This window comes from Patagioenas fasciata, chromosome 3, assembly GCF_037038585.1.
Source record: "Patagioenas fasciata isolate bPatFas1 chromosome 3, bPatFas1.hap1, whole genome shotgun sequence".
Classification (NCBI taxonomy): Eukaryota; Metazoa; Chordata; class Aves; order Columbiformes; family Columbidae; genus Patagioenas; species Patagioenas fasciata.
The window spans coordinates 74,255,102-74,276,268 of record NC_092522.1 but is presented as its reverse complement, the minus strand read 5'-3'; the positions used below and the strand labels follow the sequence as shown (position 1 = coordinate 74,276,268).

At 42.7% G+C, this 21,167-nt stretch overlaps 1 protein-coding gene across 2 annotated transcripts in view; it reads left to right on the top strand.

Moving 5' to 3' along the window:
- The first annotated feature begins 1,165 nt into the window (after positions 1–1,165).
- The window catches only part of DCBLD1 (discoidin, CUB and LCCL domain containing 1), a 49,626-nt gene continuing 29,624 nt past the window's right edge, over positions 1,166–21,167 (top strand). For both annotated transcript variants that reach the window (XM_065835170.2, XM_071806606.1), the window contains exons 1-2: positions 1,166–1,595; positions 17,486–17,698. In XM_065835170.2, coding sequence (XP_065691242.2) covers positions 1,181–1,595; positions 17,486–17,698 — 628 coding nt within the window. In that variant the 5' untranslated portion in view covers positions 1,166–1,180. The remainder of the gene's footprint in view (positions 1,596–17,485; positions 17,699–21,167) is intronic.

Below are 21,167 nucleotides of genomic sequence, written 5' to 3'. Positions count from 1 at the left end.
CTGCTAAACTGCTGCAGTAAAGAAGGCTCTGCCTTACACGCTGTCTAATTATTTAGTTGAGATTTTGAACTCTCTTTTGCAAAGAAGGGATAAGTCTCAACTACTAAAAAATTGTGTTAAATACATATACCAAGAATACAATGTACTGGGTACACTGTAAAAAATATGCCTGATCACATATGGTGTCTGAAAAGTTAAAACCAGACATTACAACTTACAAAACAAGAACTCAATTAGAATAAAGGTTTACTAAACTTGACTTTTTCTAAAATACTACAAAATTGAACAACTATCAGTTGTCTCTAGGATATGCAAGTTCATTACATATTTCAGTTTGGTGTGGCAGTGCAGTATTTCTGACCTGCCAGCAGTGTGAATCTAACCACCTCATGGCAACCCAACCCTGAAAAAGCTGTACGGTGTCAGGCAGGCTACTTTGAATTGTTTGGTACACTTTTAAAAGGGCGACTGCTGGGCGCTGTTTAATGTGTGGGTCTCCTGCGGCTGTTGACGCTGCAGGCGTTTCGTTACCGTGCACCTGAGTCACTCCCTGTGCCACAGGTCAGCATAGAAGGGCAGCTGAGGCCATCCCACCTGGAGAGAGAGCTGCCCACAGCATTCTTCAAAAAAAATACACAATTAATCAGAGCACAACTTTAATGCATAAAAGCTTGCACATGTTTAATATGCATTTGGGACCCCTGTGCGGACATCCCATCCCAGGAGCAGGTTACAGGGACGGGAAGCTCCAGCACGACCTCTGCTGCAGGGGTTGGACGCCCGCTGACCTCACTCGTGTCCGCCCCCGCGCAGGCACCCCGCAGTGTCCCGCGCGCCCCACCGTTCCTCTTCTCGCTATGGTAGAAAAGGAATCCTGCTTGCTTAAAAATATGTATGCATTACACGTGTGTGTATATATTAATATATACGGCCCGCCAACTTTGGGGGCTCGCAGGCGATCCTGGTGGCTGCGCGGGTTTGGGGTAACCTCCCGGCTCGCAGCGCAGCGGGGAGCCCCCCAAACCGTGGGGAGTCCCCTGGTCACGACACAGCACCCCCAGAGAACTGCGGCGGGTGGGAGAAGAAGCAGCAAGCCGGGGAGCGGAGAGGAGAGGGCGGCGGGGCCGAGCCGGCCCCTCGGTCCACGGCAGGAGGAGGAGATACCCCGCGCTACAGCCCAATGGGAATAGTGGCGCTTCCCTTTCTCCCGTTTCCTTTCTCCACCCCCAGCCCCGGGCTGAGGAGGCGGGAGCGTTGCAGTCCGGCCACCGGCGGGGCGCGGGGCCGGAGGCATCTCCGTACGGCCCGTTCTCCGCCTCCGCAGAAACACCTGCGGGGGGGAAGGATGCCGGGGAGGGGCCGCCCCTCTCCGTGCCAGCGTGGGCCGGCTCCTGAGCCACCCCGGGAAGGCGGAGGAGGAGGAAGAGGGAAGGAAGAGAAAGCAGCAAGAGGGAAGTGGGGAAGTTGTGCCTTGCCCGCCCCGCCGAGAGCCGGAGCCATGGGCCCCGCCGGGGGGGCGCGGGCTGCCCCCTCGCTGCTGCTCTCCCTGCTGCTTGGAGCCTCGGCCCCGCTCTGGCTGCGGGCAGAGAAGCTGGGTGAGTCCGGGAGGCGGGCGGGAAGGGGGTCCGGCGCTCACGTCCCCCGGGGATTTTACCCCGCGCTGGGGGTGAGAAGTAGGGTGCTGGGGAGTGTGGGGGAGTCTCCGCCGTCGTTTTCTCGTTGCTCCGCGGAAGCGCAGCCTGAGCTGCTCTGAGGGCTGTATATAGTTGACCTGGTTAATCTTCGCCGGGTTTATCCCCGTGTCTGAGTAGCTGGGAGATTAAAGTGGTAACCGGCCTTACGGCGAATGTATACTACGGCTTACTTAATCTTCCATTAATTGGCGCTTTTTTTTTTTTTTTTTTTAAGTCAAGTAAGTGTAGAAAAGTCCCCGGCAAGTTGCAGGCAGGAGGTAGGGAGCGGCTCTGGCGGTTCCCGCGGCCACCCGGGCTCCGGCCGCGCTTCGTCAGCCCCGCGGGAGCCCTGAGCGCGGCGGCCGGCGCTCGGCCACCGGCAGCACCTCCCCTGCTCCGGCCGGGGGGCAGCCCCTGCCCCATAGCTGGATACAGGCAGGGCTGCTGCCCTGTTGCCTCGACGAGAAAGAGAAATGCCCTTACTCGTGCTGGGACAAAGTTTTGTTAGGAATTTCAAGGGGATCTTGCAAGCACTTTTATGATACTGCAGTTTGCTAAAATTAGGGCCCAGCTACTACTCTCTTTACCCTGTGTTTTTATGCGGTTCATGGTTAAGCTTCCTGTGTAAATTACAAGTACAGCTGACTTCCATCGAGGGGTTGGAACCTTTTGGCTTCTGGTGTTGCGTGGCCTGATGCATCCATCTTAGAAGTGTTGACTGATATGTACTGTAAAACGGTTAATTTTGGAAATTAAGCATCATAGTGAGCTTGACAATGCATTTGGATAAATTAGTAGTCTCCATATTAATGTTCCAACTAGGCTGCAAATTCCAGAACCCAGTGCTGTGCATTAGCATTGCACCCATGCAGTGATACAAAATAGTCTGGCTGATTTATACTGTTTTTTCCCATAGCCAGAGATTTCTGGTACAGATCTTTACAGAAGGGGGAATGTGGTATGAGTTGTGTTGCCTTTCCACTTGTCAGCTTCATGCCAGCTTTGCTCTTCTGTCCTCAATATGCTTCTGTGTTTTGAGACTCCAACTTGATATGCTCCAGGTAACACATATGTAGCAAAGAAAAAAATATTCTCTCAGTCCCCAATTTTCATCAGGGTTTTGGGGTTTTTTGCTTGTTTTCTCTTTCACCAATGTTTGTCTCATGTGATGGCACCAAGGAGAAAGTCATTTGAAGGGCCAGTTAGAATTAGTAAGTTTGCTGGGATTTCTGGGGGTTTTAGCACATACAGTGACACTAACCTGTACATATGAATCCTACTCCTTGTCTGTATTCCCAAATAAATTGTTAAAAGCACTAATATTATATTAATGTTAAAAATATTGCTACTATCAAACCAACAGCATGGAAACACAAATAATATTTTGCCTGGTTCTCTTTGGACGGAGCTCAAATCTGCAGGATAGTCTGTCCAGTGTCTAGAAAGCAGAAGAGACTTTGACAACTGTCTTTCCTTTCTCCTCAGGGGGCAGTTATTGTATTTTTTTGTTTATTGATATTACCCTATAAATTAGGGACTAAGTGTCCTAAAGTCACACCAGTGAAGAAAGGAGGTAAGGATAAGTGGACACCAACTTCCTGCTACACGAGCCTCTTGACATGATTTAAAAGTTTTAAGGGAGCATGAGAAGTGCCAGAGTGAATCAGACTTGAATTTTGGCTAATCCTATATCTTGTCACCACTGGTGTTTCCCACCAGCTGGTGCAAAGAGAGATGTACTGGTTTAAATACATTGATTTTAAAAATACTCATTTTAAAATATAAAGTAGTACATTTTTCTGGCTTCTCATAAGCTGGCTGCACAACCTGGGGGTTTTTTGTTTGTTTTTGTTTTGTGATGTGTGTGTGTTTGTTTGTTTCTTTGTTTGTTTTGTGAACAGCTCACCTTCCTTTTCAGTTTTTCCTGAGGGATGCTACAGAACAAGGATAAAGCTGCTGTTATAGCTTCTGTTCTCTTACTTAAGTTTCATATTAAGGAGAGGCTTTTCCCACCCCCTCGCCCCCCCATGTGGCTTGGTTACTTCATAGCATGGCTTGTATCTGAGTGTTATTGTGCAGCTCTTGTCCTGCTCTTGAAAATACATTAAACGTGTGTTGTCCAAGGGCTTCTATGAAACATAGAATTTTGTTGTTCACAAAATGATGATAGGAAATGCTGAGCATTTAGGGAATTGATTTTAATTAAAACAAGTTTATAAGCTTAGGATGTCCCACCTGGGGACAAATATCACATCTCTGACTATGCATGAGTAATAAATAGCTTTGGAATTTGTAATAAAAGTTTCATCTTTTCCCTTTTTATTCTGCTGTACCCGGATCTTAACTTCGCTTGTGGTTTTAGTTGCCAGTTCTTTGCTGACAGCTACAAAATATACCTTGTTCCTCACCTGTCAACCTCACACAGCCATACCTGACCTGGTATCTCTTCCAAAAATCTCCTTTCAGTGGTTTGAACCTGAGGCAGAAAGGAGGGAAGCCTGAACACATGATCTTTGCCTTGCATCTTTCTCTAGTTTTTCTTCTGGTTTCATTGAGCAAGACCTTGAACCATGTAATTGTGGGCAGCAGATATCAAAATCAGAGTTGAATCTGAGTCTTTCTTCTCAGAGTTTTGAGTCATCTTCTATTACATTCCTGGCCAGTAGGACTTAAAACTGAACTGGAGGTTGGTTATATGTAGGAAAGCATATGAAGAATTGGGGTTTTACTCTATTAAGAACAACATTTAAGCCACTTCTCTTGCTGTAACTCATTTATTTTCACTTTGAATAAAGCACAGCAGTGAAACTAGTTCTTGTGGAATTTGCATATCAGCATCCAAACATGAAGTTTATTTGCAGCTTTCCTGTGTCTGTTGACAGTTGTGCCTGATGCCTGGTTGAAAGAATTGATGGGCAGTAGACTTCTAAACATTTTGAGGCAAGGCTGCTATTTAATGTGACAACAGCATATGCAGTAATTCTGAGCAATTATGGCTGTTCTCAAGGGCTTGTACAAAAGCAGTACCAAAGAATATTGGTGTGATCATGCTAATCCACTTTGCATGCCCATTTCCAGCAGTTTGAAATGCAGATAGAGATGCATCTTTCTTGTGCCCACCCTCCTCTTCCAGCTTCTGAATATAAGTGATTGGTAAATTTTCAGTTTGTTTGCATTTTGTCCTTATGTCAGCTTCCTTCCTTGGCTCCCTCTGTCTTGCCTTGAGAATGCTGACTAGAATCACTAAAGAGGGAGGCAACAGTTTTCCTGCTGCAGTTCATAAGCAATGTGTGTACCCATCACATGAAAACTGCAATGTTTTCAGTCGCACAGGCTTTGCTATAAATAGCTCTAAGCCCTTTATATGTACTTCTCCTTAGGTTATCAGGGGATATATTTCAAACAAAATCAGAGACAGGGAGGACACTGGGAGTCTTGCTGACAAAGGAGGGAGAAAAAGATAGCTTGATAAAGTTGCTACCTTCACATGCACATAACATGTATGGATGTTGAATAATATTGCAGGCAAATTATTTGTGGATTTGCATATGTACAAATACATTCATTTATATTTATCAAAACTGTGTTGTCTTAGTCCACTTGAGCTACCTGTGTGGCACAGTAAAAATTAGTTTGAAAAACACCCACTTTGAGGATGCTTGAGCTAATGGATAGAGGTCCCTAAGGTATCTTCTCAAAGCCATTTTAGGTACCAGAAATAGTATTGTTTTGAAAGCCCATCTGAACTAACACAGCATGCCGAGGAGTGTGGTCCTGAGTGGTGGTGGGCACTGAAGTCCTCAGCATAGACGTCGCTGTAGTTTGGGACTGAAGTCCTCAGCATAGACGTCACTGTAGTTTGGGACCAGATGAATTGTATCAGATGCTTTCCTGTGGCATGTACTCATCAACACATGGGTTTGCACCACCTGCTAAGAATAAAACAAGCCAGACAAAATCAAAATAAAATCCTTCTGACTGGATTCAGTGGAAGAGCGTTGGATTCCAACTACCTGCAATAAAAAAAAAATGTTAATAGCAATGCATAAGAATGAGCACACAACTTCCCCAAAAGATTTAATTAGCTTTACAACTGGGAGTAGGAAAATCCAAACTGGGACAATCTACTAGTGATGTTTAAATAAAAAAGGATATTGGTTTGACTAGTTTTAAGAGTATACAGATATCTTAATTTTTCTTTAAGAATAAATTATGATCCAATTAAACTGATTTTTGTATGAAAATTGTGTGAGTGGTAAAGACACATTTTTGAGGTCGGCTGGATGCTTGCATATAGAAAAGATGCCAGTAGTTATGGTTAGGATTGTTGATCCTCTGTAATTAAGCCTGGGAGCTGAGAGTGTTACAAGAAGGAAACAATTTGGTCTTTTACTCCTGCTCTCCCCTCTCTCTTTCGACAGAGCCAGGACCTGCCTCTCGGGAGTTTCCTTCTGAGAGGCGAAGGCTTAGTTTGGTGGTGGTGGGACTTCCTCATCCTCCCTGAGCAGGATTTGCAGTCCCAGTGCATCCTTACTCACTATTTCCGTTCCCCTGATGGGACAGGGTTGCTGCCTGGTGGCAGCAGTTCCGCGCTGCTCCTCCATGTAGGCAGAGGGAAGGATGAGTGCGCTCAGGCCGTGCTCTCTTTGCCCATCCGCAAAGAGCTTTAATAAAGATGTTTTAAAGCACCAAGACGACAGACAGGAGAATAAATGGGGAAGACATAGCAGGGCAAGGTTAACAACTCAGACCCAAGGCCTCCTACAAGACCAGCATCTTCATTTTGATATGTAGTATCACGCATTTAGGCTTGAGCTCCTATTGTAATTACAGTAACATTGACCAGGCATTTAGTCAAGCTCTAAAATGTTGTTTCTTTCCTCAGCTGCTGCAGAAGCCTTGTTTCCATCACAGTTTTAATTTGTGATGTTCAAGTTTCTGGCACTTCCACCAGAAATTGTTCAACAATATTGGATTTCAGTCTGACACTTTGACATTAAAGTTGAAGTCATGTTGATGTCATCTTCCAGATGTTCATGTCTACTGAATAAAAATTGTGTTTATTTGTTTTATTTCAAATTACAAAAACACATGGGGAATTCTGGATGCAATCCCTCATGCTATACAAAGGCCCGTGTGTCCTGTCAGAAATCAAACAAAACTTTTCTTCATGGTGTAGCAGGGGAGACCTCAAAACACTGGAAACATAGGTGAATTTCTTCACCCATCCGAACAGAATGGCTTTATTATGTGCCTGAGCCTTGTTGTTGCAGCTGTGATAACTGCACAGAATGGAGATGTGCGGCTCCTGCCCAAAACTACTTGTATTTTGCTCTGTTGAGACACCAGTTCTGTGTTGGTGGGTTGGTTTGATTTTTGTAGTGGGCTATGCTTCATTTGTAAATGTCTATGGTATCCTCCAGGTATGAAAAAATATATTTTAACCTGTAAAACAAATTCAAGGGGTCCTGCAGGTCCTCCTCCACGGGAAGGCTTCGGCAGCAAGGTCCATGGCTGACACTGGAGCTCTTGCCCTCCCTGTTGTCTCGATTTGCTCTCAAAGCCAGGGGGTTGTGTTATCCCACATTTCTTGTGTCAGCACAGTAGAGAGGAATTGAAGCTGAAATGGCTAGGAGCAACAGAGCTGGAGGCAGAATTTCAGTAGATAAGCTGTAATGTGAAGTATTGTGCCATGTGTGAAGAGTACCTGGGTGGTCGTAGGTGTTCACATTTTCAAACCCGAGAAGGAGTCAGCACTTGCTGATCTATTAGTATTTTGTGACAGACAGAAGGCACATAGTTAAGCTTATGGTCCTTAAAATAAGTATGTGAGAACATACTGATTTTCAACAAGTGCTAATGCTTGTGTTTTGAAAATGGATCTTCTATTTTTTTTAAGATGAAATTCGGTTTCTGTGTTTTTCTAAGTGGAAAGTAAAAGAATATTGTGTCAAAAGAAACTGAGCAGTTACATTGAGGTATTCTCTCTAGAGATGAGTGAAAAACTGTTCAGACCTTTCTGATGTACCCTGTTTTAAAATTTGAGAACATGATTGTCTGATACTACTGTTAATCAAAAAATCCAGTCAAATAAAACAAAATTATGGAGTTTCAGTATAAGTGATGTACACAGGATGGCATTAAAACATTCTCTTTTTTGCTATTTTTCACATCCATTTACAAATATCTTTTATGCAGTTTGATATTAACATGTCACAGAAGATACAGAAATGATGCTGTGGATCATATACAGCACCACAACCAATGCTATTAGTACTTAAGTAAAGATGTGGTTGTTTTTTGGTGTGTTGTTTTGATTTCAAATATATTTGACAGCAACCATATGTAAACACAATGAACCAAAGAGATCACAAAATTCCCTTGTTTACAGACCCTCTGATCATACTGTCCTGGTTAATACCTTGATGAGCATCAGGCAGGCTGGTCACAGGAGAATACTGAAAAAAGGCATTTCTTGCTTTCAGTGTTCCAGCTCAGAACTCTGCTGTAGCTCTTTGACAATATCAGTTAGTTTTCACTGCCATTTCTACTGGAGTCGTAAGGAACCACTTGTGGTTAGATTGCAATAACTGTGGAGGAAAGAGCTAGTTTCCTAGAAATTAGGTTGAGTCAAACGGCAAAACAAAAAATTGCTTCTTACTACTGAATAGCAGTTATTGTTTCCTTCACAAACCAATTAATTTTCTCTTGAGATATTTGTTTGTTTATACCTTGGGGATAATGGGGGCGGGGGCTGTATAATTTGCTTTGAGAAAAGCAGCATGACTTCAGTTGTCCGTCCTTACTAACAAATCACATATTCCATCTAGGCATGCAAGTGAAAAAGGTAAATGTGAGATTTTTCAAGGAAGCCAGAATAGGTTTGCTTTCAAGAAAAAAGACTACCCCTAATCATTGATAACTGTCAATCTTGCCTGACTTGCGTCACACTGACAAGGGAACTATGTATTAAAAAAGACAGTGTGGTGGTTTCATTTGATCATGTTCAGCCATTTTCTCTCACCCAAAATAAAGTAGTTTTGAAATCTTGCCTTCCCACCTGCTACTGTAACTGGAACAGCTCTGCTTCAGCCTTTCCTTACCCTAGTGTCTCTGAATTTCCTGTCCCTGTGGGTATGTCGGTCTTTAGCAATGCTATGAATATTTCTATTCCTGTGCAACCCAATATTCGAGTCTGGCCCTGAGCTTGCAGCATATGTTTCCCACACAGTCCAAATTCGGTGCTATATGCTCTAAGTTAATCTACAGCAAAGCATAGTGAAGAGAAAAACCTGGGGAAAAAAAAAACAGATGGAGAAAGTAGAGCAAACAATTTGCATATATATGATATGTCTCTCAGTTAAGATTAGCATTTCCTACTTTGCCTGAAAAGCCCTTAATAGAAATCTAACTGCATATTTGCCCTGAATCACAGAATGTATGGGATTGTAAGGGACCTCAAAAGATCATCTAGACCAATCCCCCTGCTAGAGCAGAAACACTTAGCTGAGGCTACACAGGAATGTGTCCAGGCGGGTTTTGAACATCTCCAGAGAAGGAGAATCCAAGGCTATGTCTTAATGGCACAATGTCCCCCCAACCCAAGGAAAGCCCAGCATGGGGTGGGAGGTGGCTCCATCTCCCACTGTGGCCCCATGTCCCTGTTGCACTGCTGGGATGCTGTGGGCAGAGGGACTGGGAAGAAACTCCTGTCTGTGGGATATTTGTTCCCCATAGTATTTACAGCACTGAAGCTTCACCAGGGCCCTGAGTTGCCTGTGTGGATGGCTGGTGGAGGAAAACAAACCTTCTTCCCATTTATTTACAGTCCTTCGAGGTTCCTTCTGGGCGTGCAGTTCTAAGTGCTTGGGCAGTGAACTTCTCGGTGCCTTCTCATCACATCCGCCCTTGAAGGGTGTCATGTGGATATGTATCTTCAAGTGGGCTGGTACTTGTTAGAAAATAAAAACTCAACTTTCCTTTTGCAAAAAGGGGACCCTTCGCTTAAGATTACTCTGAAATTTCCATAAATGTGTAGCTCTGTTCTTGTTTCTGTTTCCAAAAACACTCCTGCTAATAAAATGTTGAGGTGATCAATTACAGCAATATGCCACATCCATAAAAGAAAAGCATTGATTGACGAATATTGAATGCAGCTATGCAGGGAACAAATAAATAAATTAAAATTTACGAATCTCTTTTGTTGCAGCAGTTAAAAAGGCAATGAAGTTTTCTCACACCCACAAGCTCAAGAGTGCTGTATTTAGAGTGCTGAAAAGCAAATTCCAGTGCTGAAACTCACTTCTCTGGAGGACTACATTTTGGTATACTGCCTAAGTCCTGGAAGCAGTGACTAGAACATGCTTATTTTTGACATGTATTCCAGTACTGCCTGTCTTTCACAGATTGTGATGGAGCCAGATAGTGATCCTAAAAAGCAAAGGCAAACCTAGTTTGCTACTATTTGCATATTTAATAGAAGCAAAGCAAGAAAACTATATGATGCTATTTACACTTTTGTGTAAACCTTGTTCCTTAAATAATTCATAGGAAAGGGACTACCAGGCTGTAGCTGCCATTTTCTCCTTTTGGCACAGTGATTTCCATGGTAATCTGAATTTTCTTGTCACTGAGGCCTCATATAAATGTAGCCAGATAGTGTTAGGCTTCATTCTGACACAAGTCTCTAAGATATATAAGCAGATGAGATGCTTACTTCCCAGAAGGTTATTTGATTAAGCAGCAAAAATAATTGAGCCTTTATGGATACAGTGAAACTGGAAAAGTCTTAGTGTGTGAGTTCATATTTGTTTAAGTTTAAGTAAGACTTACTACTCTACTGTTTGTTAAGGTTTCAAACCTGAATGCTGAGTGTAATGTTCCCTCTTCAGTGGTACATGGCTTCCTGTTGATGGAAAGAGTTGCTTATAAGGAGATTTCTGCTTTCTTTTGACATTTTAGGAGCTAAATAAATAAAATCTCAGATCTCACCAGATTTTTGTCTTTGCAGACTTCTGCAAACATGAGAGGTTTCTGGGGTAGTAAAGGCTGCCCAGGCTGTTTGTATCAATACAGCAAAGTCATTGCCAGGCAAGTCAGCACAGCTGGAAAGATTTCCCTGGACACTGGCATATGGCTGTGTGTGCAATTGCTAAAAAACTCTTTAACTTTGAAAAACAGCAGTACAATTGTAAGCTACTTTGCTAGATAAGGCACTTAGAATGGTTGTCAGGGATTTTTTTTCTATACTTGATTATGGTGATCCAACTGCTTGCCAAAATAACTTATATGTTTGAGGCAGATAATCTCTTCTGTGGCTGGCTGCATGGGAGGACAACCCCCAGCCGCAGCCTGGGTGGCTGGAGGGTGATTGCAGCTGGGCGAGTGGTGGGAACTTGTGATTTATGAAACTGCCGTGGAACCAACTGGAGATCATTTGCTGCTTTTTTGTTCCTACTTTAAGAGAGACATTACAGTAAATAATGTGTGTGAAGAGGAGGGAAAAGCATGCTGTGGTTTTTTTGACCTCCTCCTCCTTTTGCATCCCTTTGAAGTTAGCAAGTAAATAATTTGGGCAATGAAATAAATGCTCCACAATGTTCTTTTGTTTCTTCTGCTGCTCTACCTTCCCTTCCTACTCTCAGCCTTCCAGCCACTGCTTGGTTAGCTTGGGCAGTGAAATGGTTGTCCCGAGGAACTGTTGTAGTGCAGGGTTAATATGTTTCCTGAGAACCTCATGAAGTCAAACAAATTAAAATGCAATTCAAATAAAATGTGTGCAAACTTTTTTTTTTTTTCCTTTTGCAGTAGGGCATACTGCAAAGCAGGGGGCTTCTTCCCTTGAAAATACATTAATACTAATCAAAGGGCCATGGAAGATTGCAGTCATTTTTTTTTTTTCAGATGATTATAGACTTGCCTTAATTTTCACTGGTTTCTTTAATTATTCGAAAATAGTTTTTGTTGTGTCCACAAAATATTGTGAAGAATGTAAAGCTGGACTTCTGAAAAGAAACTGCTGTGGATTTATATACTTTTTAGACACGTCTCAGCCAGCTGCTCAGCTGGTGTAAACGATATCTACCCTGAAACTGGTGGTTTGTGAAACTCCCAAATGAATGGTCACCTTCTGGGTTCCCCTGTGATGCCTGTGGCTCTGAGTCCCAGTACTGCCAGGAAGGAAGACTGGGGGTACTCACCTGCCCAGCAATGCTTCAGGCCTGTGATGTTGCCCTTTGTTCTCATCACCTGCTTGAAGCCACTACCAGGAAAAGCACAAGCATCTGACATCTTCATCGTTCTCTGGAGAAGTAGTGGATTTAGGTCCCAGACACATGGTGGTCTCTCTCTTCCATTATAATGGCACAGTAAACAGCTGATGCTCTTGACCCAGGTTTGGCACCAGAGAGGTTAGAGATGAAGTGCTTAACTCTGGATTTTACTCCATCACATCAGGATGCAGTGAAGGTACAAACCCATTCATGTTTGCAGCATGATTCTGTTAGTGATGGAAGCCAGAGTAGCTTTATAAAAACCTAAAGTGTTGGCAGACCATACCAGTGGGTTTGGATGGCATCTGGCAAAAAAACTTGTCTTCCCCTGGTCTTTTCTCCTATCCCACAGGAGCAGGAGGGCACAGGTTTGACTGGAAAGAGTTGGTTTCTTTTTTACTTATCTGTTCTTATGCATAACTCGAATTTTCTTTCAAACACGAGTGCAGAACTCTGTTTTGTCTCAGCTATTATTGTGACTTTCAATAAGCTAAAGTCATTACTTCAGAGAGAGCAACGTGCAAGACAAGACAAATCTCATTTCTCCTCATGGGGATTCTCATCAGAGCTCACAAAGCCCTACCCTCAACTCGATGGCATTTTCTTCACTTTGGCTGTGTCTATTTGCAAATGTGGCTCTTCAGAAAATGATGAGCTTTGTCTGAATCCAGAATTTAGGTATGCAAACAGTTTTCTGCTCTTTCCTCTCAAGGGAAGGAGGAGAGGGAAGGAAAAAGGACAGGTCTGCAGCCTCCTGCTGCCTCTGTGACCTGACCTCCATGCAGGGCTTGTCCCAAGCATCACCATGAAGGTGGGTGTCCAAAAGGATGTCAAACTGGGAGAGAGGAGGCAGAGAGGGAAATAAGGCTACTTTGGAGTTCTTGTCCTGGTGGGAAGGGATTGGCAGCATATAGTGTGAGTCTGTAACCATAGAGGCCAAGAGAGAAATGCTGGTGCCCAGCAGGGCTTGTGCAGCAGGGTGGAAGAGGACAGGGAGCTGCTGGTTGTGTATGTGAGCACACCTAAGAACAACAGGTATTTAGCACTGGAGCAAGTCCAAGTCTGTTATTAATTGCTTACTGAGGTGAATCAGAAGGATGAAAAAGGCAGCTGTCTGCTGCCAGGATATTGTAGCAATACTTTTGAAAACAAGCTTTGATATCATGCTATATGACTGTTTTTGTAGTTGGCGGTATAAAAAGCGAAAGGTGCAGCATGTGGAAACTTTTTATAGCAGTTGTTTGAAAAACGGTAGCTTCTTCCCTAACTGGGAGGGTGGTATACTGAGTGCTTGGATGAAGGCTCTGTGCACATCCAGTCATGTGTGTGAGCAAGGGGTGGAAAAGACCAGGGAGCACAGGAGTAAGAGGCCAGGGCTTGGCTTGAGCACAGGGCTTGGGAAGAGATGAGAGGAGAGAGTCAGCACAGCCAGGTGATTTTAGGTGTCAGGAGGGTACCTCAAGGAGCCAGCATCATTTTGACAGATCTCTAGCTCTGCCATGTCTGGGAACACCGCTGTTTTGCTAAAGCCACAGCATCCGTCAGGGGCTGTGTCCAGTGCAGCTCACAGTGTGGGGCAGGAGCTTGTTTGTGGGCATCAGTTTCATCATCTACATCCTTCCTGGGCAGGAGGGGGCCCTTCTTGCCATGAGCCAGCAGCCGTGGTCAGGTGCAGCTGCCTGGAGATATTCCTTCACCTTGTCCCACACACATCCATCGTGCATGGTGACTGAGGAACTGAAGTGGTGTGGTACCCACCAGCCACCTGGTACCTCCTTTTGCCCTCTCCACAGGGCCAGGCACTGGTGTCCTCCAGAGGGGTCCCAGGTTTGGTTTCACACGCACAGGCAGCTCCTGGCAAGCAACATGTGAGAGAGGGCAAGGTGTGAGCAGTATGCCTGCTGCTGCGGTGGAAGGTGCCTGTGGTGGTTCTCACTTCTTGAGGAGTTATTTCCATCGTCTGCCACAGGAGACTATTTTTATCTGTGGTAAACAGGCTTAATTCCAGCACTATGTGATCTTTGGTACAGGCTGAGCGTAGACCAAAGGGCGGGCACCTGCAATCCAAAGACCACGATCTTGATCTTGATTCAAATGCCTGTGGGACTTGGTTTACAAATCATGTTTGATGTGCTTTTAGTAACTCCTTGTGCAGAGGAGAGATTTTATTAAATCTAAGTGTGTTTAGACTTTCTGGCTGCTGAATACCTTGTGTTCAAATATTTTGCTTTGCTCCTGTCCAGTGAGAAGTGATGAAACCTGGATGTCAGAGGCAAGGCTGCCAGTTTCTTGCCAAACAGGATGATGGAAAGCAGTTCTCAGAAGTAATGCTAAGTGAAAATTTAGTGTTAGCCAGAAGTTCTGCATTGAACTTGACTGGTTGAATACATGTATTCCCAGACAGAGGAGTTGTGCCTATAGGAAAGAGTGTGACATCAGGTATTTAAACCATTGTTTTCATAAGGCAAAGCAGTCGTGTTTTAAGCTCAATGTATTTGAGGTTTGTCTGATATGTTTTGACTGGAAATCAAAATTTCACATGGAAAATAATGCCAACAACAAAACTAATGGTAGTATTGTTCACCTTTTTAAATTTCAAAATGCGAATAGGGATATATTTTGAATTCCTTACCACTTGCCTCCATTTCTGAGCCCTTGAAATACAGTCACGGTATAATATAAATATAAGTTTTTTACTGCATGTAGTCATTAAATCTCTCTTTGAGTTATCAGATCCTGAGTTTCATTCTACCTTTCCTCTGTGCCTTCAGACTCCTTCCCTAGGGTGCATTTTCCAGCAGATTTCAATGTAAGATTTTTCTTTGCTCTGGTAATCTTGCTAAGAATCTCAAAACTTAGAGCTGCAGTCGGGCTTCTCTGTAATAAGCAATGGTTACTAGGACTTGGTCTAACTTTCTGGACATTGCTTTGGTTCCTGTGGTGAACAAGCTTTTGTCATGACCTTTGTCTTCAAGGCAGGCAGGCAGAACAGAAGCAGCAAGGAACGTTATAGGTGCAGGATGATGCTGCGCTTCCCTCTCCTCAGTTGCAGTGTTTGAATGACCATGCTCCTGCAGTGAAAAGTCAGAAAATAGCATTTATGGTTTCTTAGCTCAGAAGATGTTCTGATGCTAATACATTTCAATGCTGACTCAAAGGCAGCTTTAAAAAAGAGTTTCCCTAGGAACGAGACCTTGTATAACCTCGACAGAGGAAGACGGCTGGCTGAGGTCTCTGGTGCACAGTTTTGCCTGTACACTTTCTGCAGAAATAGAATGCTTTGTGACCTCAATGGTTGTCAGGGTCTTACCATGATACCAATGTCTTTACAGCTTTTTGAGGAGAGTTTTGTACCACAAAGGATCCTTGGGATCATACCGAGGCGACACAAGCCAGAACATAGCCCAGCAAGGGGAAGACTATCTGAACATTAGACTTCTCATTTTAAGTAGTTCACCCCCATGACATTTTGTTGTAGTTGTATAATTTTTGTCTTTGTTTTCCGTTCTCTTTCCCAGTAAGAATAAGTTGCAAACCAGGCTCCAGATTGTAGTTACTTTATTTTCAGAAGCCCAGCTGAAGTAAATGCTTACAGCTAGAAACATGCAGCTTAAATTAAAAGCCATGGGCAGTTCTTTTTTACTACGCAGCAGTCGGCTATGCAGGCAGCAAGGCTGTCCTGTGTCCTGCTGGAAATGATCTGGTTTTACACTGCTGGACCTCCCTGGACCACTCTCTGCATTCAGAAAGTCAATAGCTCCTCTACTCTATTGCTCCTTATATTTTTATTCCTGCTGCAGAAAGTTTCCATTAAGAAGATGGTTTACTCAAGAGGCTAGTTTGCCTTTCATCTTGAGTACATTCCTGTGCATTCTGAAATCGATAGAGCTTAGACAACAAACTTGAACAACAGATGTTTTTTAAAGCATGTGGACAAGGAGACCTGAAAAGCTATATTTAATATGTTTTATGGTGATATGATTTTGGATCCATGTTTCCTATTCACCTCCTTTCCAAGCATGAACCTGTGATAAAATTTAATAGAAGAAAACAAAGCTAGTAATAATGATAAAGCTTGAAAATAAATGCTGTTTCTTGTGAAAAAGTGGTTGAGTTGGATGAAATGGCAATGTAATTATATAGTAGCAAGTCAAAATTTGATAGCTTGGAGATAACCTTTGCACAGCATGCTACTTTCCTCCCAACCCCCAGTATGGCACATTTTGTCATCAACACTTCATTTCTAGTTGTTCACCTTTAAATAATCTTATCAAATCTTACTTTCTTTCCTCTTAGTGGTCATGGAAGGAGATTCAGAAAGCAGTTAAACTGAACAGACCAAACCAGTTTAACCAAAATATCCCCAAAAGTAAAATTCTGGGTAGTTAAGGTGAATATTGTGAATTCTCAGCTCCACGGGATTCTTTATTTTTTAATACTTCTAGGACTAGTTTCAATTTTGCAGTGATAACAGGTAACAGTATACAATACTCCTATATGAGTGCCTATGCCATAACTGGCCTAAAACTGAGGACTGCCCCTCAAATGCATGTATATATAGCACTAAATCCACTATTGCAATAGTTTCTAGTATTTGGAAAACTCATCAGAATGAAATGGCTTAAACTTTAATATGTAAATTTTAATTTACTAGTATACTTTAAAATAGTTCACTAAAAATTACTTCCTTTGGTAGTCAAGGTCTCTTATCTGATACCTCCTTCCTTCCCCTCCATGGATGCTTCCTGTTTTCCATGTCAGTCCCCACATCCCCCCATGTATTTCCATGTGCCTTTTCCTGTTGTCACACGTTCTGCTGCAGCTGCTCCTCAGATGCTTGTCCACCAAGGAGAGACTCCACAGAGGAAAAAACACTTTGCGGGCACCTATCCCTGCTCCTTGAGCAAGGAGGCAGCAGCACTCAATCTCCAGGCACGCTACCATGAAGTAGCCTGCCAGTCATTGGAGATGCACATCCCACTTTTGAAGCCCCTCTTGGGTCTTTGCCTTGTCCCCTGTTCTTTTTGTATTATGCAAGTGGTGCAAGAAAACCAACAGGAAATTGAGTCAGGTCCATGATAGGATGTAGTTAAATCATGTCTGTGCTTTCATGTATCGTGATTCAGTTACCCTCTCTCTGGCGATTCTTTCTATGGAAATAAAATGTGGAATGATAATTGGGAGAAAACTATTTAAGGAAGAATCCTACCTATTACATGTGGAATTGCATCATCAGGGTTTCAATGGGGTTTGGCTGTAAAACAGAAAGGCAGAGAAGCTGTTTGTACAGGACTGTCAAATACATACTAGTTCATCACTTTTTCCAGCCCTCCTTTATACCGCTTCACAAGAGAAATATGACTGTATTTACGTTAGTTACCTATGTTCCAACAACAGCATAACCGAGGTGGAGTATGACAAAATACTTTTTTAAAAGATAGAAGCACACGTGAGACATGATTATGTGGCCAATATTTTCTTACACATTTTTAATTGAGGAATACATTTCGTTTCTCTTCCTTATTTCTTCTCCTGCTGTAGGGGATGGATGTGGGCACACGGTGATGTATCAAGACAGCGGGACCCTGGCATCCAAGAACTATCCTGGGACGTACCCAAACTACACTTTATGTGAAAAGAAAATCCAAGTGCCTCCAGGAAAACGCCTGATCTTAAAAATTGGAGACCTGGATATCGAATCACAGAAATGCGAATCCAGCTACCTTACCATCCAGAGCTCTTCAACGTTGCATGGTATGTAAAACATAAGGCAGCGATCGATGCATGAGTTAGCAGAAGTGTGAGTAAAACCCAGGTTGGCAAAATGCGAGAAATGTCAGCCCTTGTCCTTTCCTCCTCCTTTTCAAACCCAAGTGTGTCGTTGTTGGCATGGGAGGCTGTTGCCCCTCACACCGTGCGTTGTGCTGCCCGGACTGGGGGTGCTGCCATGCTGCAGAGGGGCCATGGAAGCTTGTGTCCAACTTTGGCACATCCACCCACCCCCAGGGCTCTGCCCTCAGACCTGCGGAGCTGTGCTGTCACAGCTTTGCTACAGCACCTGCAGAGACCTCTGTCAGCCCTGTACCCTTCTCAGGGTAGGGGAAGAGCTGGCTCAGTAACCAGACAGAAACAAGATGAGAAATTGGAGTCAACTATCCTGCATGTCTCTATTTCCTAGGCAGTTCAGGCCTCAAAGATAACCTTTATTATTACTAGCTGTTAGCCACTGATACCTTTTGCTAATGTACAGGTTTTAATACATGCAGATATTAAATGCATGCAGCCAGTCTGCACTCCCGCAAGAGAATTGCACAGGAAGATAAGTGAGTAATATTCTATAGCTGTGAACTTAAGACAATCATAACGACAACAGGATCCTCCACAGGGAGAACCTGAGGCCTTCCTTGAATCAGTTCTCCCATCCAGTTGTTGCTGAAACTTTTCATCTGCTCTTTCTAGAAAAGTCACACTGATTTTCAAGTCAGCGCACCCTTTTTCAGATGTCCGATTTAAATTCAGGGCTTCAAGGAGTTCCACAATGCTGGAATGAACTCCAGAATCAACAGTTCATAAAATTTTGCCTGCTGGGAGTGGGCTGCAGCCCTTCAGTCAGCTGAGGCTGAACATGCTGTACTAGATTTAACAGCCAGAATTGATTAAATGGAAAAGGATGATGAAGAGATAAGCTTCACAAAGCTTCTGCAGGTTTTCTAGACTACCTAGCTCATTGCTTGACTTAGTGAAGTGTGTGGTTCTCATAAGATGAGGACTCATATCTTAGTAGTAAGGAGTGATTATTACCTTTCATTCATGAGCATGATAGGCCTATCACTCATCTGGTAAGATAAGATCAAGTGAGGTATTAAAGCCTTGCTCACAAATGAAGGTAAAGGTAATTATTGTTCTCATGAGGGAGGTATTACATTTTAAAACAGCCTTCACCAAGAGTGGCCAGTGACATGTTGATATCTAAGCCTCGCGTAGAGCTTGATTTGAGGCATAAGGAACGTTTCTGTGTGTGTGTGTGCTGGGATTTTTTTATGTTGTTTACCTCATTTCAGAACTGTAAGTAATGACTTGGGTTCACCTGAAGCAGTCTGTCTGTACTTGGCAGTTAAGAGATAGGTGTCGAATATTGCATTATCATACCTTTGAATAATTTTTATTGATGCTATCTTGGTATTTCTAATCAAATGCTTTTCTAGGAAGGAAGGAGAAATCGATATATTGTTTTCTGAATAGAAAAATGAAGCTTGGATGTTGATTGAAATTCCAACTCCTTACACATCAGCTTGAGGACATCTTCACATAGTCCCATCCTGCACTTATTAAGCCTGTAAATACAGAATACCTGTGTGTTATGCAATCAAATTCATGTGATGAATTTCTTTAAAGTATTCCCACACCCATTTTCAGGCCTGATTGGTAATGCCTGATGCATATGGACTATGATTTGCATTCTCAGCAACGAACTGCACAATTAGCACATTTTGCTTATATCTGATTAAACAAGTTTTATAGCTTAGGCATACATACCATCTGTAATAGGTTTTGTGGTCTGTAGCTCGCTGTAGACTTTCCCACTAGCATATCTACAGAGTCTTTGCTCTATATTCAGGTAAATCCATGCAGAAAAATAGCGTGGAAACAGTGTTTTATGCATAAATTCACAATATCACTTGTATTATAGATGAGAGTAGAGCTTCTCTAACTCAGTTGATTCAATAATTTTGCCATAGCTCTGGGTTTTAATAGGCATTTATGTAAGCAAAAGAAGCTCTGTGCGTGAGCACTGTTAAGTCCGTTCAGTCTATTAAGTTTCCTTTCTGGTAGCTGTTTCTGAGCCCAGATCTCCTCTTCACAACCTTCCCTTCTCCATGAACATCTACAGACGAGTCAACATCTTCCCTTTGGCCAAGAAGACGCTGACCTTTGTCATTGAAATTCTTTCATAGGATGATGGAGAGTTGAAAAGGTTTTACAGGAACTGAAATAATCTGAGCAATTAAAAATTAATCTCTGCATGTTTTCTGTATTTAACTTGGGTTTAAAAAGGAAACCCTAGAAAGTATGGAAGTTGGCAGTGTGAATATTACTCATGTTTCAAATTAGCTGAGCAGCCTCTGCTTTTTCAGAGGTTTGCAATTACAAGACAATAAGGTACAAAGGGAAATATGTTTTAAATATCATATTGATCTCTTCAACTCTACAGAAAACAACCGAGTGAATGTTGGTATACATACAAACATCTATTGAGAACTGTACCTGAAGCTTAGAAAATTGGTCAGAAGCAAAACACTAGATTATGTGCATAAATATAAAATTAGTATAAAAGAGTCTTCAGATGACAAAGTATTGTTTTCCTTTCAGATTTCTCCCATGTGTTGTCTTTACATTTAATTGATTCCTTCATTGTTATAACCTTCTACTGGGATTCATGCAGTGCAGGCAGGAGTAACTCAATTCTTGTTTGAGGTATTTATGTTCCATGCAGTAAGGGCACACTGTTATTAATATATACAAATGAACAGATTAATTGATTTATGTTAGCCATAACACTGATGTCTTCAGTTTTGTAAGTCAACGACTACAGATGAGACCACTTGTATATAAGTTTTATTTAAGTTCAGAGCACTCTTCAAATTTTGTAGGCTGGTAGAAGAGTGCTATGTATCTAATTCCTTCACAGAAAGGTGTGTAGTGTTGTTGCATATGCCGATTTACTGAAGCCTCCCAGATTACCTGGAACACAAACATGACACCACAGTTCTTATCACCTTTGATACATCTCAACTTTGGACCTATGAAGGCAGCCATTGCATTTAGTAGGTTTCTCCAATAGTGCAATCAAAAGTTCATCATTAAATAATCTTAATGAAGCTTTAAAACCAGAGGCATAAAGCACAGGAACACTGTATCTCTGGGTTATTACTCTGCAGACCATTTTCTTCAGTGTTCACCAGAGGAAAGAAGTTGCAGCAAGACTTTTTTTATTCAAACTGTTAGCTTTGCATCCAGACTTAAATGTGAAAATATTAATCATCAGTCAGCAAAGGTAAGTCTAACACCAGTTTTGGTGAAACTGAGTCACCTTTGTCTGGCAAACCTTTAAATATTAGCACAGCTTTGCACGTGTTGTCTCTAGGAGAAATAAATATACGGTCATGTTCTGTTTCCAAGCCATAGCTTTGCCCTGGATGAAAATACGGGTTTGTTGTGTTCA